Below are 27,367 nucleotides of genomic sequence, written 5' to 3'. Positions count from 1 at the left end.
TTGACCTTTAGGCCAGAGTTTGCCATTGGAAGTACTGAGATTGCACCTAAAAGTGGTGATCATGGATGATAGGTAGAACAGCTACATGTGTGGTATACGGAAATTTGATTGAAGATGTCACCTTTACTGATCATATTTGCCCATTGCAAACTTGTAATGATCAGACCTTAGTTTCTTTTGAAATCCATATAATTCTGGACAAAAAAGGGATCCAGAGATTAACACGGTGTGCAGTAAACATGATCAGGATTCTTTCTGTCTGTGATATTTACTCACAATATGATCTAGTGAGTGCCAAAGCCAGTTTGTGTTATTTAATTTGATTTGACACTGTTTTTTGACATGAGAGAGAGAGAGAGAGAGAGAGAGAGAGAGAGAGAGGGGGGGGGGGAGATATTCTGTGAAAGTTCTGGCACCACTTTGAATGTCCAATACAAATTTTGCTCTCCCTAGATGGTGCTCAGGTGTGAACTTGAAGACCCAGGGGTCTATTAGATTTACGTCCTGAGTCAGCACATAATCAAATAAAATCGTGCCTTTCATACTTTCTGTCATTCCAATAACTTGTTATTGACTGCTGTGTAATTTGAAGGTCATTTTAAGCCATTTTCTGTCGTGCGTGCATGCATCCCATCATTTTTATTCTTGGATGAAATGATTTGTCTGGCTCTACGTAAATGTGGTATAATTCATAGGAAAGCAAGAAAATGCTCAAAATATTAAGCTGCATGAGACTACTTTTCCTCTTTTTAGTCATCCTCTCCCTTCGCAGAGTAACGTAATCTTGGATGCGTATTGTGCACTTTTATGAGCCGGAATTTGTAACTATACATGAGCTGTTTCGCTGAAATAAAAAAAAAATCTGGTAGAAAATGGATATAAACAGTTGAACCAGTATGCTCAGCTGTACTCTCATGTGCACACAGAGTGTCATGTTTGCGCCATATGGGCGTGTTTGGCAGGTTTTGAAGTATGTATGTATTCAGGGGATTTAATACGATTTTGTGCAGGCGCTTAGTAAAACAGTAAAAATTGACTGATATATGAAGAAAAAACCTATATGTCTGTATACAGATGTGATATTAAATGTTGACATTTTGGAGAGGAAGCAGCGCACAATGGAGTGTTATGTGTATGCCCCAGTTCACCAAGACCTCACCCAGGCCCAGTCACTGCCTGGATATTTTGATGTGTGGGTAGGTGGGTAGGTGGGGAGGGGGGTTATATCGGATCCCAGCATCGGCTTTGCTTTCTTCTTTGCGCACAATGTCACACAAGAGAAACAACAATACTGCAATGAAAGCACTTCCCCAGTGAGATGTTGAATGTCACCTTGAACCCAGTGTCCGACTTTTGCAGAGATGTCGATCGTCAGTGTGTTTACAGCTTCATAACATGGTAACCACAACCTTGAACAAGGCAATCATGCCCTTGGTGTCTGTCTCGGTTGCAGACGACGATGTTGTATCCAAATTGTATACAATCACATTAAACCAATACGTAGAATTAATCTCTCCATATGCGGAATATATTTTAGTTCACAAATATGAAATGTGACAGTCGGATTAACAAGAAACATACATCAACCAATCCTGTAAATATTTATATGAATGAACCATAATACTTCTGATGTAAAAATGTTTTAAATAAAATGCTCGTATGGTTGTTACTGCATATGCTGATGTTATAGGTAAAACATGCAAGGGTGACAATTTTATGACCAAGAAATAACAAAACCATCCGTGGGAAATTTAATCATTTATTTGTATGTATTTGTTTATTCACTCGTTTGTCTCAACCTCTATGTTGCAAATGAATATTCCAAGTTTATATACTTGTATAGAAATCTTTTTGTGGCAGAAATTTTGTGAAAGAAATTTTTTTACCATGCGCGATAACTAATATGGGAGAAGTTTGCAGCAAGGAAGTCAAGTGTGTGTGTCTGTATCTGCTGCAATGTCAAAGATCTAATATTAGAAAAATGCATTTTACGAAATATATGTTTTTTGGTTCACTTTGGGTCAGAAATTGTCTCCCTTCCCTGGCTAACTCTCGCTGCCCCTGGCAAATGATGTCTTTCTTTTCCATGCTGGACATTTTTATTTCCCCGCGTACCTGGCTAACCCACTCCCTGCTGATGCCTGGCTTTTTTCTCATCAACTGCATTTGACGTTTGTGTTGTTCACTTAATAGCAAATGAGTTTACGGGCATGAAATGAAATGTGTAATGTGGAGTAAAATGTGAAGTAACCTTGACAACGTTTCCTGGCATATCTATTACTTTTTTTTTTTTTCGGTCAAAGTGGACAGATTGATGATTAATGCGCCGTGACAGTATTTACTGTTGATGTTAAATTTTCTTCAGTTCCTGTGGTTCAGTGTTTGTGCGCATGTATGGAAGCTTAGATTTGAAATTTTCCGTAAGATCAAGGGCTTGCCGGCGAAACAGAGTAAATACAAGAAGTGAAAGGCCGCAGTTAATGCCCGGCAACTGGTCTTGTGAAGTATGACATATAGTGACATCAATGTCAAAGTAATATTAGAAAGCTGACAGTAATTTCTTCTGGGACATGTATAAACTGCGTCATGATATTTTTCAGATTACATTTAACATTTCACCTTTAAAACAACATACTGCTTTGAATAGAAGCTCATAATTAAGTAAATTCCCAATTTTCATCTTCAATTGTCCGAAAGGGTGAAATGAGAAAAAGAGAAGCCCGTAGGATGATCTCAAATAAGTGCCATATATATATGTACGTTTCAGTTACCAAGTAGGTTGATTTCTGTTTGTTGTTCATGTAAATGATAGCTGACAGTGAGGTATGGCCTAATTAAGTGGCGTGTGAGTCGACGCCATCATTGTGTTAATGTGCCGTGGCATAAAAAACACCCAATAATTGATCGGCAGTCAGCAGGCTTTAAATCTGAAAATCATTCACAAAAAGTGCTTTTTATGATGTCCAGCTAGACTATAACTCTGCAACATAACGAGAACATCACTGATCCAGTCTACAGCAGGCAGATCAGGGTATAAGATGGTAGTAGGAAAGGAAGTAAGTGGCAGCAGGAAAGGTGCAAAAAATACAATTCTGACACCTATGGGTTGTACACATGCAGATACCAGAAGTATCAATTTTGTGACGTTTTTACCGCGTTTGAGGAAACCCAAGGGAGAACAATGTAACACAGTGTTTTAATGTAAATTGCCTAAGAGGAATGGAGAATCAAATATTTTGATGCAGAAGGGAGGGGGGGTATGTCAGATGATATAAATGGTAGTCTAAATAGATTCAATGTTTGTGATTGATTGTGTGTTTGCTTATTTTACTGTAATGAGTAGAGATATTGGAAAAATATTCATTTCCCAATAATGCTCCATTGTGTAAAAGCACTTTGTAATCATAACATGGCATTTTCCCCCATCAGTCTTCTCCAAGAGAAGGGAAACATACAGGGGTCAAAAAGTGGAATCAACATGATCCCAAGTGTCGTACAAAATGGATTTTTCAGCTAAATCTGATGCCTGCTTTGTCATTCACAGTTATGAAACTTACTACTTTTTTGACAAATTTTAGCTAAAAACACAAAATATCTCAAGGGCTTGTTGAAGCGTAGTGACTGGTAAGCTATACAAGGGCATTCACATCTGGTGTTTATGAATATTTGACAAATGTGGGCAGATTGAATCCAAAGGACTCAAAGTTACATGCTTAAAAAAATAATAACGACTTTTAGCGGAAATATTGAACCTCAGCGACTACTTGCAAATCAAGATCAAAATTATTTAAAAACAGTACATGTAATTGTGGTATGTGTCAGATTTTTGCACCTGGTGGTGTATAACATTGACATTTGGCTAAGATTTTGTATAAATAGTTAATTTAACAAACTTGATTGGTCCTTTGTAGATGAATATTGGGATATTGTTTATTTGCAAATGTATAGCGTCTGCTCCGTATACACAAATTGTTGAAACCACTTCTGTCTCAATCATCGCAGACAGTGCAGTTGAAATCTCGTCAATTGCTCAGCAGTGTGCGTAACTTTATGATATTGACTTTGTGAGGTAATAATAGATCAATATTAACTCAGGTATATGACAGGCCAGCTGCCAGGCTTGGAGTGCCAGGGAACTCTTTATGACCTACATCTACCTGAACTGCTTACATCCAGTCCATTGTGGTGATCCAAAGATCTATACAAATCAAATTTAAGTCTCTTTCACCCTGCATTCCCCAATGGTTTCAACCACATCACTGAAGACAATAAGATTAACTAATTCAATCTGTAATTGAAAGGGTTCAGCGCAGATTGTTGCAATGGAAGATGAGGTAAAGCAGAGGCAGTATTTTGATATTTTGTCACTTTTCAGGACACAAAAAAGATGTCCATTGTGTGCTGTGTAGGACCTTGGTAGCTACAAGTTTTGTTAATATTTTAATTAATCCGTGTAATCTGTAAAAACCTGTATTTTATCACTCTTCCTTCTGAAGTATGCGGAAATACCAAGTATTTTACCCTTTGCCAACACAATTAATGCATTGTGTGTACAGTATCCAATGTTATCATGTTCACACAATGAACGCTAGTCACACTAGATACAGGTGTTTACCACAACATTAGGCATCACACACTGACAGACTGTGTTGACAAGTCAAATACAAGGCATTTCAACACGACTTTTCTGACTTGAACAAGATATTGTCAAATACAGACAGCAGTAACTGGAAAAACATCAAACGTTACAGCCTGTGGAACTTCACCTCAGACTGAGCCGACCCCTCAGAAGTTTGCCTTGGCCATACCTTTTGGGATAAAATCTAGTGTCAGTCTTTGAACAAAGAAATCTGTCTTTTTTTTGCTCTCAACCGCAAGGAAATTGAAAACCGGATAAGGTTGCGGAAACAAATGACCACCAAAACAAAATGAAGTCGGATATACATGTACATGTGTGTCGTTATTGACGATACAAGCTCTGCCTTGAGGAAATTTACGACAGTAATACCACAGAGTTCCACAGTTACCATGGCAATGCGGAGTGTTTTGTGTGAGTTTCAGGACTTCATTAATTTTGAATCCAGGAGTGGATTCCGATCCGATTCCGGGATTATCCATCGTAATGATCCTAATATTTCATTGAGCTTTAATGATGGGTTCGGTGGTGCTCGGGTCAATGTTTTTCCATCAATGGTAAAGCTGTCACGGAGAGAGTAGAAAAAATATAGTGAGGAGTTCTGTCACACCAACTACCGGTAGTACTTTTTTACCAACAACCAGTACGAAGACCGCAGGAGTCTAGATCTTCATGGAGAGGAAATTTTGCATCATAGGAAATTTCACTGGTGTTAGTAGATAGCTGGTATGTTACTGTAAATGGCCTGTGTTGGCACCAGATTGTCTCATCAGAAAATTTACCCACCAGATTACAATTTCAGTGGAAAATAAAAGGCTATCACACCTCCATAATCCTCTTACAGACTAGAACAAAGGCAATCCCAGGGATTGCGAACAGTGCCTTTAAGCCATGGGCCCTCTACTGCTCTTATAGTTGAGAATGTTTTCTCTCCTTTCTGTGAGGAACTCACATATCTGTAGTCATGTCAGTTTCAATCAATCACATCTATCACTTTATCTCATTTCACTATGCCTGAACTGCTAGTTCTCACATCCGAGTCAGTCAACTTAAACTTTGCATTGTATGATTAACCGTGGTCAGACTACAATTGAATTGTGTTTCTTTTTACCGTTCCTGCTCAGGAAAAAAGGGCAGGTGTGAAAAACAAAGGATTTTGCTGTTGTGATGTGCTTTCATCAAAGCTATCCACCGTAGTACACAATAGAGTTGTGTTAAAATGTGTCTTATGAAATACATGGGCGAGCAAAACATTGTTTATGTCATTTATCTGAAAAACAAAAAAATACAAATAGGTCCTTAGAACTGCAAGGTTGTCGAGCTGAATATCATTATAACTGTATGTATTGTTCTTTATTACAAATTTAGTATACGTTAATTCGTGTTAAAACAAATGCAGAGGGATATTTGTGTTTGCACATTAAACAAGTTTGAAATTTTGTGATGGTCTTTGGCATGTTGTAATTACATTTTTTGGGAATGTATGACAATTTCTATCATTTAGTATAGTTGACAAGGTTTGGAGTTATTACATAATCACCAATTTAGCTTTTCATTAATGCTTTCACCCCATTTACCTGAATAGCCTGTCCAACTGTTCCACGCACAACAATAAAACTGGGACAAACCATAGCAGTGAAAAGGTTAATTGACCCATCTGTACAACTAACGGTTATAGTGCATTTATGAGTGCGCCTATCAAAACAGGCTACTGAATGAGATTCTCATCAATGGTCAAAAGATTTTCAAACTCAAATAGCTATACCTTTGCACTGGGGACATTTTTGCGTCATTCGACCTTTGCACTATGACCTAGGTCACCATTCACAGACTTGCCAGGTTGTGCAAACCGGTGTTGCCGATTGCTGGAGATGTGAAAGATGAGGACTTTTGACATTCATGCTCAAATGTGAACTGATGATGTTAGTATGAAAAAGTTGATGATTAATTTGAGCTGAAAGAGACTCGTAGAACGCAGACTATTCTCGGGCACTTTCGAATTGTCATGCACACATGACTATCAGCTCTTCTGAAAATGGGGAGTAAATGAATCAGAGCCTTGTAAAGAAAAAAATTAATGTCCTAAAATAAAAGCTTTTGCAAAATCTGTCCCGCCTAAAGTTGCTGTTCCACACAATTCATAAATCGTGAAAAAATCTTTCGGGTTTTATGTTTTCATACTCATTTTCTTTTCCTTAGTTGAAGCACGGTACAGAAAATCCTTTGGTTTCTTTTCAAGTGCTGTTATCCCATGAATTTCAATTTTCATGTTCCCGCTATCAATTTTGTATATTCACTTCAGTTGTTTGAAGATCATGTTTCTAGTGAGATAGTTTTTGAATAATGTACGGTGAATTATTGATTCGATTGGTTTGAGGTAGGTATTGGTATATCTACATAAAGATACGATTTACTACAATTTATTTTTCACAATTACATTCATATGATAATTTTTGAAGTGCCCCACACTTGTACTGTATGAGAGGCCCACCACTCTCACCTCACCATCCTTTGCAGGCAGTTGAACAAATTTCTGCGAATTCTCGCGAAATATTTGTCACCAAGTCAAAAAGAGGGGAAATCGATTTTTTTTCTTTTCAAAATTGCAAATGTTATTATATAATTTGTACAGCTGGAATTGTTTGAATAGTCTCAAATTTAAATGAAATTCAGGTGACGAACCACTTTCACCGTTTTGTGCACGGTAGAATGGGCAAATTGAATGTGACAGTTTCAAGGGGGGAGCTGGCAGAGAATGGAACAGCACACCACAATGTAGGAGAGTGGAAGCTAAGCAAAAGGGTGGTGTCGCAAAAGACCCTAGTGATGAGAGATATTCCATAATTACTGCTAACTGCATGTTGGAACTGGGGTTGAGACTCACGTGAGAGTGAAATTCTATTTCACTCATATAACTAGTTTTTCAGTTTCTGCTGGATCTAGACCTTCTACCTGAACAATGGCATCTTTTATCACAGGATCGATAGCAGGTTAGGTATTTCCTATTCTTTTTTACTTGTAATAATCTATTTTTGTTCTATTCCGATTTGTTCTTTTTACAGTCATACCACTGCTTGTACATGGTAAAATTCTCTACTTGACTCGAGGGATCAAAACATGGCGGCATTCGTAGCAAAGCAGCTGGTCGGCAGCAAGATAAGCAGTGTGAAAGGTTTGCTTCTGGCTTCATTTTGTTTCACGTTAATTTTCACATCGTTCGTTGTATTGATGTTTTTTTCCACATCACGGAGCATCACCCAATCATGGGGACCAGCAAGCTACGTTTAATACCTCTGGTACTAATTTTGTGTTATCTTTACCGTAACTGGTACATATCACAAAAGATATTTTGTCAGAACCATTCCGTCATCTGGCATAATGTAAACACAAACTTGAGTTTTCAATAATTTTCAGAAACCTTACAGTGAAATTTGTCAAGCACCTAGACTACCAAAACTCAGCTTCACTTCATGGAAGTACAAGCACAACCCAAAGTATCAGTGTTGTCATGTTTCAAACAGACAAAAATTTAAAATTTCAAGTCAAATTTGCTTCTCGGAGATTATGGATGAAGTTTCTGAATGCTGCCATCTGAGATGTGAAATAATATAGACAAAAAAAAGTGGAATTCTGATGATACTATAGTAGGGACTAGTTTAGGGAGGGGAAGTAAGGGTTGTTATATTTCTCGGTGTCAAGAATGGCATAAATGATAGCTTGTCATCAACTCAGTTTTTTATGGACAACAGCTTAATATGCTGCATCTTACCACTTTCTCCCCGAAGGATTTAATGATTCTGAAAACGTTCTGCTTTATTAACTTGTCATTACCCGTAAATTTTACGGTGAGGCAGGACGGAAATTTGTGGCATCTTGCGGCGTTGAGTGACGTTTCTGCCCATTGAAACCTCACAATAATGTCTTATCGTACTGCGTCATACGGATTGAGAGGAAGTTCTTCTTTTGACTTATGAATGTCTACACAGCACACGATTGTCACTGTGAAAGATTTTGAGGGAAATAAGGCCCATGTATTTGATATTTGTACTTTGAAGGTTTAACGCATAGTTAGCTTTGTTTTGCAAAAAAGTTAGTGCTTATGTGTTTCATTCTGGTGAAAAAGTTTCCGTTGACATTGAGAGCAAATTGCTCAATAATACTTTTGACTGCTAAAATTCTGCATGGAAACTTATACACGGAAAATAATATTTACTGGTTGTTTCTGCTTTAAAATCTGATATTCCACGTGAAAGCAAGCATGAAAACACAGTCAAAGTGGAGGGCCTTTGATGAAAATAACATAGCTTGTTTTGCCAGAAGAATTTTTTTGAATATCAGAGAGTTCATTGAGGTCACTTTGGATGAGAATTTCGCATGTCCGACTATAACAGAAAAAAAGAGGCTAGAGAAGATACCATGGTTTGTTAGGAAGGTTAATGCCTATGATGATGTGATAATGGTTCCCCCCTCAAAGAGCAGGCTTGAATTCATGTGCAGTAGAGTTACTAATGGACTGATTTCACCCTCAAGACAGAGTTATCAATCACTTCATGGCCTTCCTGCAAGTGCAAAAAAATAATCTGTCGTGAAGACTGCATTCCCATCTCTGGCTTTTTTGTATTTGGTTATGCTTTTTTAGACCCCCAGCATGCATGAGAGTGATGTCTAGAAAACTGCCGTTTCAAAAATGAAGCAACGGGGATATTGTGAAGAGTTTAGCAGGACATCAATACGCATATGTGGCCAAGTGAGGGATTTATGAAACAAAAAGTCTGTCCGTTATCCATAGCAGGCAATGGATATGGTGCTATAGGCTTTAACCAGCAATGGGCTTTGAATCTTGGAAAGTGCATGCTGTCTCGTAAATTTGATAACGCTGGCCCTCGCCAATTTAATCGCACGAGAGTGGGAAGGGCAGGGGGCTTTGCAGGAGATTGTGCCTGAGTGAAGGCTGCCGAAAGGAATTTTTCCGGTAAAAGCATAATGAAGTGATATGGGAGAGGTGAAAGCGATGTTGACTTGTGAATGCAAATTGAGGACGAGATGAAGTCGGCCAGTGAACTCGGCGTGGAGTGAGTGACTCAAAGGGAATTCGTGCATGCGGTATTGATCGTTGAATTGGGTGAAAGTAGAATTGACAGTTTCCACAGAACAGAGAATGACTCTTGTGAAAGGTAAAAAAAGAAAGCCTAGTAATAACATGCCAAGGGAAGGAATGGAGATAACATTTTTGGTTGAGCTGATTTTCAAAGATAGAATTTGTTCAGAATTCAGAGTTGCCGTGCATGAGTTTTAATTCGCTGAATGGATTGCGATTCTTTTGTCACATTTATGAAAGAGAGAGTGTAATGCAGAATTATGCAGAAATGAATGTTTTTACCGTGGCTGCACAAGGACGTGTTTTCAAAATGTGATTATATTGCTGCCTTCTCAATAACAAGGTTTTTTATGACCATGTATTACTTCCAGAATTTTGCGAAAATTCTACTTAATTTCTTGATGTAAATCAAAGAGCAGCTGTACAATATTTGTTTTGCCTGCATAATTAGTGGTATAAAGCAATAATGATAAGAGGGCCTCTTACCAGTGATGGCCGCTTTTTAAATGTTTTTTGAAACATGTCTCATCATATTCTTTGTGATTTTCTTTTACTGAGTGTAATTTCAATAATAAAAAAAGAATTTGGCCAGGAGAAAAAAAATGTTTTTGTAAGAGCAGTCCTATTTTTCTTTAAATTTGATAAATTTTGAAAGGACACTGGCATTTGTTCAGGGGAATTGGAAAATTCTGACATCCAGAGGCCCCCCATGCCATCTGTCGTCCATTCCTGTTGTTAATGACCAGACTATGAAAACTGTGAAATACGGTAGAATGAATTCAAAATTATTGATTTCCGTGTGTAAGGTCCCTATTGATCGGCTGTCAGTCATGAAAGCTGTGGTTATTATGCTGGTTCGTTGAAACACGCACAATAATCAATGAACATGTATTATGATCAGGAAATCCTGTGACATTGTAAGGGACCGCAATAAAAATTTCAAATTCAGTAATGTCTTTCCAACTTAAGTGTCAAAACAGGAAAATCAGAGACATGATATTTTTCTCTGCTTTTTGCATAATGTAACATTATATTTTATCTAGTTAATACCATATCTAAGTTTAGATTGATAAAAAGAAATACATAAAAACGAAAAAAAAATTGTCATTTTATTACCTTGGAGACCCCTGTAAATTTATCGGTATCTTCCATTTTCAGTAAGGGGAGGGTAGAGATGCAGAATGCGAGGGGCAAAACTCAAAATCTTGGCAGAAATATTTATCAATGTTGTGAAATAAAACTGAATGAATGAAACAGTAGAAATTCTCTCGTTTTTCGCCGTTTTCAGTGAAACTAAAAAATTGAGGGTGAAGGAGAAAATGCTGTAATGTTCACTTCTATTCCAAATACTTCTCCTTTCCTAAATTTTAGGTCGGAAATTTTAGGTCGGAAAGCATTATGCAATTTTTGGACATACCAAAATTGGCATCGAAAGGGGTAAACTAAAGGAAAATTGATGTCTGACATATATCGTAATGTTCAACATGATATACGGCATGATGGAAATGCATCGGGCTTTCCCCTCAGCATTAATAGAAATGCCAATAGTTAAATTACAGTGCTGTCGCATGAGTTGTAAATTTTGAAGGAAAAAAATATCAAACGCTGCTACGGAGGTCAAAAACATGTGCTTGTAATGTGAAAGGTAACTAATCTGTTAGCCGAGAAAGTGTTTCATTAACGTCAGAAGACATCATGACAATTGAATCCAGATTTTTTTCCGCAGCTTTCCCTGCCATTCTACGTTTAGTCCATAATCACATCCATTCATCAAATTGTCTGTCACTTTTGAATAATGAAAGAGATTGTGGGCCCAGCGAGGGAATTTGCAGTCATTCAAAATGAAGTCTCTGAAGGTTGTGAAATTGAAATAGCTTAGTTTTAAATAAATAGGTGAATTCTTTCATGGTCCAGTTTCCCACCATTTTAATTGGAAAAAATTCTGGAAAAATTTTCTGGGAATGTGAGCTGTTTTTGAATAAATCTTAATAATATAGCAAGTTGAAAAGCTGTACGTATATCACATCAGTAAAGTTGAAATCAATGTCTTTGAATTGCAAATGTTCAGATTTGTAACTTTTATCAAAATCCTTTGCAAAACACAGCGGTCACTGACTACTTCATAGAGTAGGAGACTGATATCAGTGGAAAAATAGAAAAATGCTGAGACAGCATCATAAAATGCTGAGTCAGCATTTTCTCGACCATCATATTTGCACAAACACTTGATAAATCATGTCAAAAATTATACATTGTGATGATAGAATTTTATATGACTGTTTAATTTGATGTTGTTTAAACAAAGCTGTGTGCAAAATTTCATGAATATGAAAGCAGTAATAGTAGTTTTACTTGCAATTCGTAGAGTAATCCCATGAAAAACTTCAAATTTGCTGGTCTTCCAGTGCATATTTGGTACATGAACATACACAAAATCAAACACTTGAATACACGAGTAAACTGTCTAACAAATCGGTCATACTCAGATTTCAAATTACCATCAGTGATTTTCAAACCATGGTTACCATAAAAAATATTGCTTTTTTTTTAATGTACAAGGTCTGTTAATAGAAATATTTTGAATGCTATCAGCACATCCTGGAAACTTTAGAAAACAGATAAGAAAACAGATAACAAACAGCTGTTGTGATTGTGTTGAAGATGACTTTGAAATCATGCTTTCGTGATGTTTATTCATTCATACCCGGTTCAATTACTGTGATAGGTGAAGGACATCGTAAATATCATACATGCATCTCAATCCTCCCGTGAAGAAAATATGGCCAAGGGCATCAACATGTCAGAGGCCGACTGCCCATTAAGGTTTTCAAAGTGAAATGTGATATTGGAATTATTGGAATCATTTTGAAGGAAAAGATCTTTTTATTCATTATACTGTTGAAATTGTGCATGTTTGATGGATGGGTGTCTGTTGGCAGCCTTTTCGAAAATTGTCAGAATGGTATTTTTTGTCTAAAAAGAAGGAAAATCGGTGAGGAAAACTTCCTGTCTTTCTTCCCCATCTTGTTCCCAAGCAACAGGATAACTTGTGTTTTAGCTTACATTTAGTATATGTATATATGCCAAAGAGAGCTTATATGTTAAGTTGGTGGGGTTTGTATGTCTATATGTATGTATGTGTATGTATGTGTATGTATGTGTGTATGTATGTGTGTATGTATGTCTAGCCTTATCCAAAACTCAATGCCTGCAGTGCCTTCCATCATAGTATCTGGTTTACAGATGCACCCAAAAATGGAGATTTGAATTTGTTCTAATCTAATGAATGTGTTAGTGTAAAAAAATATGCAAATGAGGTAAAAAAGGGCAAAATCCTGCAAATTGCAAAAGTTCTGTAACCACAGGGTAGATTTGATTGAAACTTCTTAAGCAGGTTCCTAAGTTACTGTGACTTTTGTGAGATTTTCCAAATTGTGGTGTAATTTTGTATTTTTGGGCCTTCTTTTCCTATTCTGGTCGAAAAATCCTCTTCTCTGAAATAGTTTGTCCAATTTTTTTGAAACTTGGTTCGTAGGTTAGATTTGTTCAAATTGTGAAATTTTCATGTTTATATTTTAGGACAATTTTTTTCCAGTGTTTTGTCAAAAAATAATCTTGTCTGAAACTCTGTGTGTGATTGCTTTAAAACTAAATATGCATAATTATTTCTAGGAGTGACTTTAGTTGAGTGTCTTCAAATTGTGGTGAAATTTTCATATTTGTATTTTTAGAGCAATTTTTCAAATTCTTGGTCAAAAAATCTTCTCTGACAGTGCTTGTTGAATTGCTTCAAAACTTGGTATGCATGATCTTACGAGTGACATCAGTCTGATGAGATCAAATTGTGGTGAAATTTTTATATTTGTATGTTTCAGACAATTTTTCCCATTTTTTTTTTGTAAAAAAAATTATCTTCTCTGAAATCGCATATCTGATTGCTTTGATCTTGGAATGCATGATCCCTCGGGGATTAACTTAGTTGAGGTTCTTCAAATTGTTGTGAACTTATGCGTACTTGCATTTTTTGGTCACTTTTTTATTTCGTTCTTCTCTGAAATAGCGTGTCCAATTGCTTCGAAATTTGATATGAAGGTCCTTTTGAATGATCTATATCAGTTTTGTCCAAATTGTGACAAACCTGCAATATTGAATTTTTTAGACAATTTTTGCTGTTTTTGGTCCAAAAGTAAATGCCAAATATCTTATTCTTGAATTCCCCGGACAAAATGCAAAAATATTGAGAACCACTGCACATTTCACCTTTGTGTTTGGTGTATAGATGGGCAGATCGTCTATGTAGCCGACACGAACACGAACACGAACTGTCTGTTACCGGCTACCAAAAACTAAGAAAAATAGTCAAGAATGAGCTACAAAATCACTATCAGTTTGAAGTTGCAGGCAGTATAAGTCTGTGCCTTTGTATAAAATACTATAAAAATAGTAGAGAAGTGAACAACCAGCTGAAAGTTAGTTGAGGAGACCTTAACCGCATATCATTTGCATCTCATCGTCTGCTACATGGACTGTGTGCCCATATCTGCATGCTCAACTGTAAACGGAACTTTGTTCAAATGTAGTTATCATTTACGAAAAGTACGCCAGTGAGCAACAAAAGTGTACAATTAAACTGCAAGTTAGAATTTTTCATATTGGTGATGATTTGTAGAGAAATGCAACCAAAGACCTCCAAACAACTGTTGTTTTCTTACTGCTTAATGAATTACCAAATATTTGTTACATAAATTCCATGTAATGTAATGTTACAGGCGGACATCTTTACTTTGGTATGGTAGATTGCATCACTAATTTTGATGTACCCAGCTGCACTAAGTGTTTTGTATGTGTGTGTGTCCATTGCAACAGTTGCCAACCGTCACATACTTTGCCTTGGTATTTGATGGACTGCGCATCAAAATGTGTTCAAATGCACGGGGCATTATGAATATTACAAGCTAAGGCCCATAGAAGCTATGAAATATTGTGCGTATACTCACTTGGGCCTGCCACATCTAACCAAATGTTAACAAAGTGTCATTGATGCTATTTTTGATCTTTGTGGCTAAACAAGCCATTTGCACCTTAATGACTCTTGTCTTGTTGAAATAATCTCTAAGTTATAAAAATGTTCATTTGCAGTCTGTAATTCACCAATAACCTTTATATCCTGATTAGTTGATATGCAATGCCACCATCAGGTCAACTTGATTCAAACCATTGAGGCAGAACATATGTTTCACGTGTTGTATTTAACAGAAACTTGAACATTTGAAGGATCCAGAAAACAGAGATACTGTAAACATTGATTTTTTTGGCCAAACCCGCTGTAGCATACATGTACCTATATGCCAAATTGGTGAAAATACGCGCTTTTTTGGCTCAATACCGTTTTTTACTGACTTGGCAGATTGAGAAGTGATAGATCTGTCAGGATAAGGTTTAAATTTCGGTTTGAAGACATCCTTTTCTCACTCAGTGATGAAAAAAAAGATCATCATTGAATGATTTTTCAAAATATTGGCAAAAATGAAAAAGTGTTCTTTCACGTTGACTTGTAATGATGACGATAACCGGTATATTGCAGTGCTGAGCGAAAGTGTTAGCTTTGGCTCAGTCATAGGTAAATGCATCTGTAAGCAAAACTGCTGTTTCCTCGGTTAGGTGAGGCCAATGTAGTGTTTGCAGAGCTATATATATAAAATGTAGTGAATTAAACGGGAAGTTACAGGACCTTGGGTGCACAATAAGGGATAACTGATGACGCAGCCATTTGCATACACTGGGTGGGAGCTTTTGAATTCTCATAGCATCGCTTTGACCATATGATAAAATTTGAATAATCATGATGGGCACTTTGGTGACATATGCAAAGAGGGGTCAAATGGTTGTACAGGGAACACATATGCGTTCTCTGACAAAAAACAGAACGTTTTTTCACTTTATTTTTTACTCAAGTTTAGTCGCTATATATTCACAGACATCAGTGACAATGAAAGCCTGAAACATGGCAAAGTTATGGGATTCTGGGACCAAACACAGCACGTCCGATCAGAAGCGTGGCTTTTTACATTTGCGTAGATTTACAATAATCCGGTTTTATAGGGGAAGTTCCTGTTTAAGAAAGAGGACTATATAGAGAGATGTTTCATAGTTTGGATTTGGCTACTAGAAGAATGACTAAATTGTTCATGGTATCGCTGGTTCTATTTTAGCCAATATGGAAATTTTTTTTCATTGCGGCAAATATATACAGGTCCTTTTATATGGCAACTGTTCGGGCATTCTTGTTGTTCACATTTTTATGATCTTTTGTTTTTTTCTGGAATAATTTGGAAATGGGCAGAATTTGTTCTGTCAACACTGCCTGTATGTGTAATGCCTCTATTATTGTGGACAGCTTGTAAAATCTAGACTCCAAGTCATCAATAACAATGTAACCAGGGAAGATTTTTCTCTCCAGTCTTAAAAAAAGCAATTTTCACCATGGGAACAACCTTACTGCACTCGATCCTGTCAACTAAACAGATCCTTGAAAATGAATTATACAGTCATGACTATAACCCTGGTAACGTGATTTTCAAGATGCGACTTGAAACCCATCATGCCTTTGTTATATGTTTCTTGTGTACCTTCTTAAGTTACTGCAACAGGTAAAGGACAGTTCAAACACGCATGGACTTCTTTCCTTTGTACCTATACAGCTGAGGGCATCAACTTGTTGGGAGACTCCTGCCTACATCTATAGTGTGTTCTTATCATTATAAGTACTCCAGATATCTTAAGTGCCTTCTGGTTTTCACTGTATTCTCCTTTGAGCAGGCAACTTCACCCATACTGGCGACCTCGAGTCTCCAGATAAACAACTTATGTTGAAAGCTTTTACCCCTTTACTACTTAACTTTTTAATCAGTGGTGATATTTTCAGAGGCAGTGTTTTGACCTCCAATGAGTTAAGTCAGTATGGGTACATGATCGTTAACTGGTGGTGTTATTCTGCAGTGATTGCCACTAGTCTTTCACATTTTGGTTTGATAAATATGCATGTTAATGCATAATTTGCATAATCTTTAGGAATATTACAAGGCTCATCTACCCTTTAAGATACTACTCGATTACCACGTTTTTCCGTCACAGACATATCTGCCAATTTTATATTGAAAGAACTTTTCAGGAGACCCAAATCCATTTAAACTATTCTGTTCTAAAGAGTGTCTTTATTTGACTTAAAATTCATAAGTTTCATATCGTAAGTACATACATGTAGTTATATGATTAGCATAAATAGTGGTAGATTGGTTTGCAGCATGAGGTATGCTTTCACTTACCTCTCGGAGGTACATTGTTTACTGGAAGACTTTAATAGATTATAGTTCATTTTGAAAACGGACATTAGTTGGACAAACTAGTACAAGGCTTTTAGTGGTCTCTTAGATTAGATTTTTTTGTAACTGTATGTACTGCCTGTAGATTTATATAGGTGGCTCTCAGGCTAATTTTGCTCTTACAGTAGGAAACTGTATATTATTCACAGTGATCTGTTATTCATTTTTTCCAGGTTTTCTCTTTTGTGTATTTTCAAACACTGTGTATTGATATGCATTTCCTTCAACATCAGCATTGAGATAAACTCATCCAATATTGCATTTTAGCTCTGATCAAACAAAAGATAGCTTACATGTTTCCTTTTCCCAGGAAATAATGACATAAAGTCCCTCTTGCCTCTGATGAAAATATATAGCTAATGCAAGCACACTCATGGAAAACTGAATTCTGGAGTAGGATAGTCTTTACACGGTCACATAACTTCAAGATGGTACCAGGCCACATGCTACACAAATTATTTCATGAATATTAGTCAAACTAGAACAGGTCAAAACAAGTATCTCCATCCGATGTGACTTTGAGAAAAAGTGAATCTGAGAACTGTCAAAGTATAGAAAGCCCTGAGCATCTTATCAGACAGGCCATCACAGGTGAACCGTCCTCTGATTGCCTGAACAACATCAACCTACCTCGGTATTTGCAGTTTGTAATGTAATCGCATGAGATACTTATCTAATCGAGGTTTCGGTCAAAAACAAAACAATTTAGACACATTATACTTTCCCCTTGACATTTATCTGTGAACCCCCAATTCCCTGTGAACTGGTCCACACTCACCATTGATAACAATGGGTTTTGGCCAAACCATAGTGGTGACAGGGTTGAAGTTCTCATGTGGTAGCGTCATTATTGTATTGTATTGCGTCATTATTGTTATATGAAAGCATACCAGTTACATTAGCACTTTCAAGTGACTTTTGTGGATTGTTCAGTTGCAAATCTGTGTGACTTGAGGAACATTTTTTTCTTTCAGAATACCATCCCGCGTCAAGTTGTCCATGAAAGTGACAAATATTTTTCTGACCTATACAGCTACCTCGTGTTCAGGTGTCAGAATTCTGAGGAAAGTAATTGCTAGTTCAATCCATTGGTACAGGATAATCACTGAAAAAGTAATTGAACCTGCGAAATTTTTTGTTGCGCCGAGAAAAAAGCCAGATGTTCCACGGTCCGGGCAACTCATTTGTTACCATGGTAACCTGATCACCTGATCATGGTAATAGCCCAATTTATGGAGACATGAGCTAGATGGGGAAGCATTTGTGATACCCGCTGATCAAAAGGTTAAGGCTCGATCGGTTTGTCAAGAATGCCGAGTTTCCTTGGCCTTGTTAGTCAGACGATGTTTTCCTTCAATTGGGGAGAGAGATAAAATAGAATGTGCCGGTCGGATTTTACCGCTCAGCTGGGGTGAAGTTTGCCAATCAGTGTTCTGGTAGATAGATTACGCCGGGAAAAAGCTCACAGGACTTGTGGCCTTCTGACTGCAGGGGAATGCAAGAAAACAAGAGTGGGACTAGAGGCGAAATGAATATTGGTTTTTCAGTGGATGTAATATGTCGTGCAAGGAATAGAAATTGACTAGTAAAATACTGGTTTGCACGCCAGGTGCATACATACCTTGTATTTAAGATCGCATTATTGATCGCATATATATTTCTTCTCTGATTCCTTAACTTTGAGTTTGACCCGTTAAATTTTTGTAATCACAGGGTAGCCCAACCTCTCATACAAGGACAAAAGTGGGAATATTCTGTGCAATTTAACATTCGCCTGTAAAACGGGGATCAGGATCTGACATCTGTATTGTAATTTAGATACTGCATCCATTGAATGAGACATGTGTGCCAATATGTTAATTCTGATTTGGCGGAATCATGGGTCGCATATTGATTCTATACTGTTATAGAACGTAGTGATACTTGTATATGTACTTGTATGACACAGGTGTTGACCTTCTCTCTATGGCCTTCTGTGACCAGAGATTGATAACAGCTTGTCCATTTAGGTTATAGTGTCATCAACATCTGTTATCGACAATCAAGTGCTCTCCATAGCATCCCCCAACAGCCAGCAGTCTTCATACCAGGGTTGTCAAACTTGTAAATCTTATTCTTGATGTCTGCCAGAACATCAAACAAATGATAAAGCACTTAGTCTCGACAAACATTCTGATTAGAATGTTTCTCTGAAAAAGTTCACGAGGATCTTGTCGCTCAATCACAAGTGAGATACCTTGTAAAATTTACTTCACCGAGATCACTCAAGTGTACCTGGGCACACAAAGGAAGCAAATAAGCCTGGCTGGAATCACCTCCTTGAGCGCACAGATGAAAACTGTTGTAAAATGAGAAAATGAAAAAAACGGCAATTGTCGCCGGCAGAATTGCCTAAATAAGGCCCCCATTACATTTAACAAGCTCAATATTTTATCTTGTTTATCAGTGCGGGAGACACAGTGTCTGAAGATGCCGTAATTGCGTTGTCAATGTGAAAAACAAGACATATTACCAGAAACGCACAGTTCGAAGTGAATTCTCGCCCTGTCTTTGATATATATACAATCAACTTAACCCACATTGACATGCACCATAATTTTAACAAATTGCAATAGTTTCAAAGCAACTCAACAGTACATGTATAGTTTTAACATGTAAAGCAATGTGATCAAACCACTAAGCAGGTGCTGTATGTGAGTTTCATGTGTCCTGATCCAAAAGCTGCTTTTCCAAATCGCACTCCGACGTCCAGATTGAATTCAATTCAGCTTTGACCAGACTGCGGTCAATTACGGAATAATGAAAGAAAGAACATGACCACATACTCATGAATTACGGATTTTAGGTCGAATGTTTAACAAAAGGTAATTTTGGTACCAATAATTTCTGCCAAGGAGCTGTCATCTTCCTAATCTCTCTCTCCTGATCGAAATCTGTACGTAACCACAGAAAACGATGGGATTTTACCAAAACCTTTTGATTGCAAAGTGTTAGTGCAGGGAAATACATGAATGATAGGGTTAGCGACTGAAGCCTTGCCTACTGTCATACCAGTAGATTGCTGAGGTCAGTGATCATAGAATAGTATACTGCTGAGTGAAGTCCTCTCTCTCTCTTCCTAATTTTTCATATTTTTCATTTTTTTTTGGTGTAATTCTTTCAAAATTTATGCCAATGACATCTCTATACAAATATGTTTATGTCATTTCAATACACTGTGATAGTACTGGAGTATAGCAGTAAAGTGCAATATTTTATGTCACGCATTCCAAATAAAATGGTGAAGTTAATTAGATTTATCCATACGATGTTATTAAATCTGACAACAATGCACAGGCAATCAATTGCACGTGAATTCATCAGCGTTTACAGTGACATGAATTTGACAGATGATGGAAAATATTGCTGTGTCATCAATTTTGTTGACACTCAGTGACAGGGTTTTTGCTGAATGGATGTATTATTGTTTGCTGGAACCCTCTCAAGGGTGTTTTCCTTTTGTTATTGTGGAGATGGATTTTGTTTTGATTCAGTAGTACAGGTAAAGCTCTATTGGCTGTCACTTTTAATGTATTTTCTATGATTTTTGTTGTTTCTGTTTGTAAATTACCAAAACCATGTCGACGTCGCTAGCCTGCCTTTCATCAAGACTGCGTTTATCTGTGTAATCTGTGTAACACACAGTGTTATTGCTGATATGATAAATGTTTCTCACTAAAATTCATTTGTTAAGGTAGTTTGCGCCTCGAAAGTGAAAGACTTAAACTTTTGCTCAAACTTTCTTGAATGAAACTTTCAACCATTCTCTTACCAGATCTACAATAAAAATCAAGGGTCGCCGTGCAAAGTTTGGAACTAGAGAAACAAATTACCCAACATTTTGCAATATTTGAAATTCAAAATGGCCGCCATTCCTGTGTTAACTCTATGGGAGAAAATTAAATTTTGGATTTTTAAAAAACTAAGCCAGTCAAAGTTTTTCTTTCTCCAAGAGCTTTAAAATGAGCCCTCACAAGTGGTAGATCTGAAAAGAATTCTAGAAATTTGAGCGTCCGACTATCTGTCCCTGAGGCGCGTCACTACATGTTTGTTTTTAACATCAGCATCACTCAGCTACAGTTTTTTTTCACTGCCCAAAGCATGTTGAGGTGTACAGTGTACAGTGTATCAGCGCAACCAGTGTAAAGGTAAACTGCAATGCTATTGTTGACAAGACTTAGACAATCCTTGTCTAGAATTCAAACGTAAACAAAAAACAGTGTATTTTACAGGTTTTGATGCTGTGTTTACAGACTAAATAGTAGGTATTTCAACAAGTTTTGGGAGTGCAACACAGACTTGCGATTGATATACAATAGGAGATAGTGAAAAAATAATTGAACTGGCAGTGGCCCTTCCACAGACACTTTGCCGATGTATTACTGTACACATCTCATCATGTTTGCCAGGATAATTCTTTGTATTTTATTGTACAGGTACTGTAGGGATAAGAAGAATATGAACACAATTTCTAGAACAAAAATAGTGAAGAGTAGTGTCCCTGTAGCATGTTTGATCCGTGAGCGTTGGTGATGGCTGTCCTGAGAATAAGCGTGATCCATTTCTTGTGAACCCATTTCTATTTTAGCTATGTGAATATTTCAAGGAAAAGTATAGCGTACCTCTTCCTGGTAATATAGCATCATGAAGGCCACATTTTTGTTCTGAGTACACACAGCGACTAATTTTCCTCTGTTTTTTTGTTTCTCTCTCTCTCTTTTATATCGCAGGAGAGTTTGGCAAAATAGCAGGTGATAAAGAGGAGGGGGAGGGTGCAGCTGAAGAGGAGGATCCAGAGATTGCTGAGGCCAGACGTGAGCAGGAAGAGGAGCGAAAAGCCAAGCATGCAAAATTTGAAGCAGAACGTGAACAAGTCAGACAAGGCATACGAGATAAGGTAAGATATATTTTTTAAAAATTTAGGTTTAGACCTTTTGCACGTTACAGCGGAAGTGACTTTGAACGTGCGCAATTATATGCAAATGCTACGTTAGACCCAGCCCATATACGGAAGATGCTGGCATTGCGAAGCCTACCATGGATGTAGTTGTGGAGATGACCTCCATGGGCCTACAACTTACTGTTCAGGCGCCTGGTACATTTTCACTCTTTCTCATTTTGTGTGATTGCGGGTATTGTACGCTTGAATCGATGATGGACCGATATTTTCAAGTTGCTCCTCATACCTACGATTTGAAATGAAAAACAACGATGTATACACCCTGCCATTGTCGTTTTTAAGATTTTCAGTGTCAAGTAAGTTGTCATTGATGGAGCACTTTTAGTAACTGCATTGAATGTTGAATTTGCTGTAAAAAGTCTTATGGATTGACCAGAAAATAATTACAATTTAATAAAATCATAAAAAATTAATGAATATATCGGTAAGATGAACTCCGGCTAAGCGGTCAAAATAACAGAGGACAATAGTGAGATTTCATACGAGACATGTTTGTCAGAAAGCCTTCAAGCAACCATATCTTTTCTGAGTAAACTTTCTGAGGTGCCGACATTCGGCAAATTTACATTTTCCATCTTTTGGTTTATTGTTGGAGGCAACAATTTGAAATAAAATTCTATGACACAATCGGACTTTCTGACATCGACAGATAATTCGCCCGTTTTTTTGTTAATCACATCTCACATTTATTCAGACATGAATGTTTTATAGATTACAACAAATTACATATTTAACATTTTGTCTTCAAATTCACCATATCACAAACATCATATTTCCAGTATCAGCCTTATTGACATCGACATTCTTCCAACATTGACAAATTACTCATTTTGCTGATATGATTTTCATTTCGCCACACCATAATGAAATAATGTATCGGAAGTTTGTGTTGCAATTAGGTCATTTTGTCCTCCAACATCATCAAGATTTTAAAATTTCTCTAATGTTATTTTACTTTTCTCTTCCTGAGAAATTTAGTTTACCATCATTTGTAGCACAAAGCGCTGTGACCAACATGAGATCACTGATATTGCGTTATGAAAGCCACCATTTCTGAGAACTAGCTTGCTATTAAAAACGAGAGTGTGGTCCATAGTGAGTTCAAGTGGATAGCCACCAGAGTGTCCAAGTGTGATTCTTTCTCTCCAATGGCTAACTGACATCATTGACTGAATCAATGCATTCAGGGTGTCCTTTCCGTCTAATTGTCCTCAAAACTGTGAACTCAGTTGTGTGCCACAGATGCTCCTCATCATTGATGCACCACAAATGGTTATTTCGTCCGTTAGTTTTTGTGCCTGACCTTGGGCAATGCCGACACACTTTTGGGTAAGAGCTCCATTTAGGTAACTTTTTATGCGTTTTCAAGTATTATTGTTCAGATGACAAAATGCAGTAAGTTTCTAATTTTGCTCCCAAAAGTGCGTCGAAATGACAACTCCCTGCAACTTATTAAATATAGCCAGCATGTGTGTGTAAATGTTCAATGTCTTTACAGTGGGATTGAAATTTCAATGTTTGTCATTGATAGTAATATTGCATTTCACACACAGTGCATTATAGATTGACCAGGATAATGCTTTGTATGCATACACACTTTGGACAAAAGAATATGAAAATGTCCTTTTGTCCTAAAAACAAAATCAATGAAAATCTTATCAAAAGTTACAGCTATTGTCTCTTTATTAGTTGTGAGACTACTTTTGAAATGCTACGCCATCACATTGCACTGACAATTTGTGAATATTCAAAGGGCAATTAAAGCTGTATAAATATGCCTTTCTGATCTTGACAAGGTACTGATATTTTAGTACATTCCCCATTATTCCCATGCTAGATTTGTTTGTTTGTTTGAAACTTAGTAAACCACCCATTACTAGCCTTTCCTGTTCTGAGTTTCCAAAATGTAAGCTTAACCCTTTGAGCGCCAAAGTCAATTTTTGTTGCCATTTATAAAATATAACCCAAACAATTTTCTTCAGGTCCAAACATTTTGTTCTGATTTTTCCAAAATTTTGACCAAAAACTGGAGTTTATCATAAGTACTGTCCAACTAGTCCAAAATTTTCAAAAGATTTACAGAAAAATTCATAAAAATTGGTAAAATATGTCACTATAATTTTGTTGGCAATAATTACAGCACTCAAAGGGTTCAATATATGTAAACAACCATGCTAAATCAACATTTAGTCCAATATTGATAGTTGAATCTATATCTGTGCAGTATCTTTCATTCTCCGTGCTTGTTAGAAAATGCCAGTTAAATCTATCCACTCACTAGGACTTATGAAAATGGCACTTTGACTGTAAAAACACATATGGCAAGTACTTTGAATTAGCTGTCAAACTGTCCTGTTGTAATCAGTCTCAATTTATGCCCTAGATATTTCAAAATGTTGTATACAAATACATAATATACAAATACATTTAGTTTTCAGTGTAGAAAGAGATGAATGTAATCCCCCATTGAGAAAATTGACAGCACATGCTGTTCGTTTGTACGCGATATTAAATTTACAGCATTTGCAGTACTGTCATATTATGCACAGAATAATTTCTATTTCATAGACAGACTCATGTTTCAGCAGATTCAATGTTGGAGTTTCCATCTCAGTAGAGAATGTTGGTGAAACTCATATTTTTGTGAAAAAAACCTGTAATTTTTTTTTAAGCTTTTGAAACATTACTGTAACAGAAGAATATTTTCCTCTGAAGTATGTCAAAACACAATTGTCAACACAGTTCAGTATGTTCAACAAGCATCACCTTTGCTTATGGATGAATTCTGGTCTGAGCTAAAATTCAGATATCGATAATAATACCAAACATTGCATTACTAGCAAGTTGACTACCATGCATTTTGACATAATTTTGAAGGAGAACAAAAAAAAAAGTGAAAATTCAAGGTAGAACAAGATATTGGAAAAATACAACAAAAAGCTACTGCCAATTTTGTGTCAACAACGCATTGTGTTTAACAGAATTGTTTATAATTCATAATTCACATGAACACACATGAACATGTGAGTATTGCCACAACGGGTTATTTGTAATTTTTGTATAAATTTTATTACTTTTTTGATGATCATTTCCATTAATACAACACCAATTCTATAGTTGTTTAAAATTCAGTAATCTGATTGCCCTGAACTAACCCTTTCATGCTGTGTACATATGATGGTCAGAGTAGCTGAATTACTCATACAGTGAACGCATGACCTTAAATCTACTCAGCAAGTACCTATCTGATAAATTTGATATTTTTACTTTCTTGATTTTTTGGTTTTGAGTATTGCCATGGCATGACGGAAATTAACTGACAAAATGAAGGCTGTATCTATATATAAGTGATTTTAGGGCAATTAAATTGGGCAGATTAATTGTGCAAACGATTGCAACTATTGCCAACTTAACTCACTCATTATGCAGAGCCATGCCCAAAAAACTCCCACCCAAACTTGGCATTAATCCTGATCCCTGGCCATTCCAAGCCAGGGTTTAATTAAGAAGATTTTTGCTTCCATGCAACTGCATTTCATGAAACTTTTTCGCTGAGTCGCCAGGTTTGGATTGACCAGATTGCTCGGAACAGCGTAGGCTTCTGTGGACGCCACTGCAAAACTTGTGTAGATGTGGTTGAGCATGTGTGGCAGTGTGCTGTACGTTGAGTTTTGTGTGTCTTCAAAGCTGGAATTACTGTCTGGACAAGAATTCATTTTTCACCTGTTTTATTATAAATTGTGTACAATTGTGAGCCGGGCTGGGCATGCATACTGTGTGATCCAGCATCATTTTTCATGTAGGTACTTTTATAAACTGAAAATGCCACTGCATACAAAAATATGAATAAAATAAACTAAAGTTGGCATTACTTGGGTTTTAATATAAATTGCTGGTAGCTATAATGGCAGGTAATTAACAACTACATGTACAAAATCCATTTGATATAATCAATACTGCAAAGATTAAGATAATGATTTTTTTCAGAATGGTAGGAAAGCGCTAGCTGACGAAGCATGTCACACATTTTGTGGAGATGTAAAACTATTACCTTAAGCAAAGAAAAGACTGTCCTGTTCTGTGACCGTGAAGTCACAGAGATGTGCCTGAAAGCAGCTCATTAGCAGTTTTGTGTCGGCTTAAAATAAGGCCATCTTGATCTATTGTTGGTGTGAAGCATGCATGATATTACTTGCAGGGAAGACAGAAGACAATTATTGATGCAGCAATCTTGGTTCCAGGGGGAATTCAAGATGGCATATTGTCAAAGTTGAGAGGTTAAGGGGGGTCAGAGGTTGGCTGACGATCATGTTTTTGTGCCAATCAAGGAGGGTAGCAGGAGGATCTGCATTCCACTGCTGTCTGCTGTCGATGAAAATAAGCAGATGGGGAACGTACATGTGAGAAATGATACACAGAGGGGATGATGTTGTATGGTTATCAATATGCATCTCCTTTTTCCAAATGGCAACAGAGTATTTCCCAGGAGAGTTTGAAAGTCATGTTGTAATTACATACTTGGAAATACACTGTATCTGTTGAATACTGGCACACACATATATATCTGTCTATCTGCCTACCTATTTATCTATCTACATGTATCCATCGATCTACTTGTGTTATGATGTATGTATGGATGGATGGATGGACGGATGGATGTATGTGTGTATGTACATATGTACGTAAGTACATATATACCGGTACAGTGTGTGTGTGTGTGTGTGTGTGTGTGTGTGTGTGTGTGTGTGTGTAAAAGTGAAAAGCAGTGTGTCATCTAAATGTCTGTTTATTCTGCATGATGATAATGTTCATAATGTACGATCGTCTCCAAGTTTAGTTTGTGAAATTCGAGAATGTATGTTTACTATACACTCCCTTTTTCACAACCCCAGTCAGGTTATTTAAAAGCCTCAATGTCTGCTGTTGAATGTAGTTGGTTAAACCCTCGTATTTGCTATTTGATATGGTTGGACTCACAGTACCGAAGGAAATATGATTTATGGAGTTTGTGTGCCAATCACACCGACGTATACTCTGAGTCAGAATTGGATTTTTTTGTTTTCAAATGTCTCCCGACACAGAATCCAAAGTTCTCCAAGGAGGCATTTTGATCGAATCAAGAATTAGGACAAGAAAATTGAGTCAGTTGTCATATTATCACCATATTTTTTAGCTGCGAAGCAGGTGTTAATCGAAGGTGTATGTTAATCTCTGTTGCAAAGGGATAGAATTATCATATCAACATGAACGTA

The 27,367-nt window shown here is 36.9% G+C and overlaps 1 protein-coding gene across 6 annotated transcripts in view; it reads left to right on the top strand.

Moving 5' to 3' along the window:
* LOC139120193 (complexin-like) overlaps window positions 1-27,367 on the top strand; it is a 50,553-nt gene that overhangs the window by 9,291 nt on the left and 13,895 nt on the right. For 3 of the 6 annotated variants that reach the window (XR_011549058.1, XM_070684357.1, XM_070684360.1), the window contains exons 2-3: window positions 7,699-7,808; window positions 21,886-22,052. Coding sequence is in view for 4 of the 6 variants with exons in the window: in XM_070684357.1 (XP_070540458.1) it covers window positions 7,754-7,808; window positions 21,886-22,052 (222 nt within the window). In the remaining 2 variants the exon portion in view is untranslated. Of the gene's footprint in view, window positions 1-7,394; window positions 7,627-7,698; window positions 7,809-21,885; window positions 22,053-27,367 lie in introns of those variants that run through there. The other 3 variants (XM_070684359.1, XM_070684361.1, XR_011549059.1) reach the window with 3 other exon arrangements.

The sequence above is a fragment of the Ptychodera flava genome, chromosome 20, assembly GCF_041260155.1.
Source record: "Ptychodera flava strain L36383 chromosome 20, AS_Pfla_20210202, whole genome shotgun sequence".
NCBI classification, from domain to species: domain Eukaryota; kingdom Metazoa; phylum Hemichordata; class Enteropneusta; family Ptychoderidae; genus Ptychodera; species Ptychodera flava.
The sequence above is the reverse complement of the archived record's forward strand: the minus strand, read 5'-3'. Positions and strand labels throughout refer to the sequence as shown.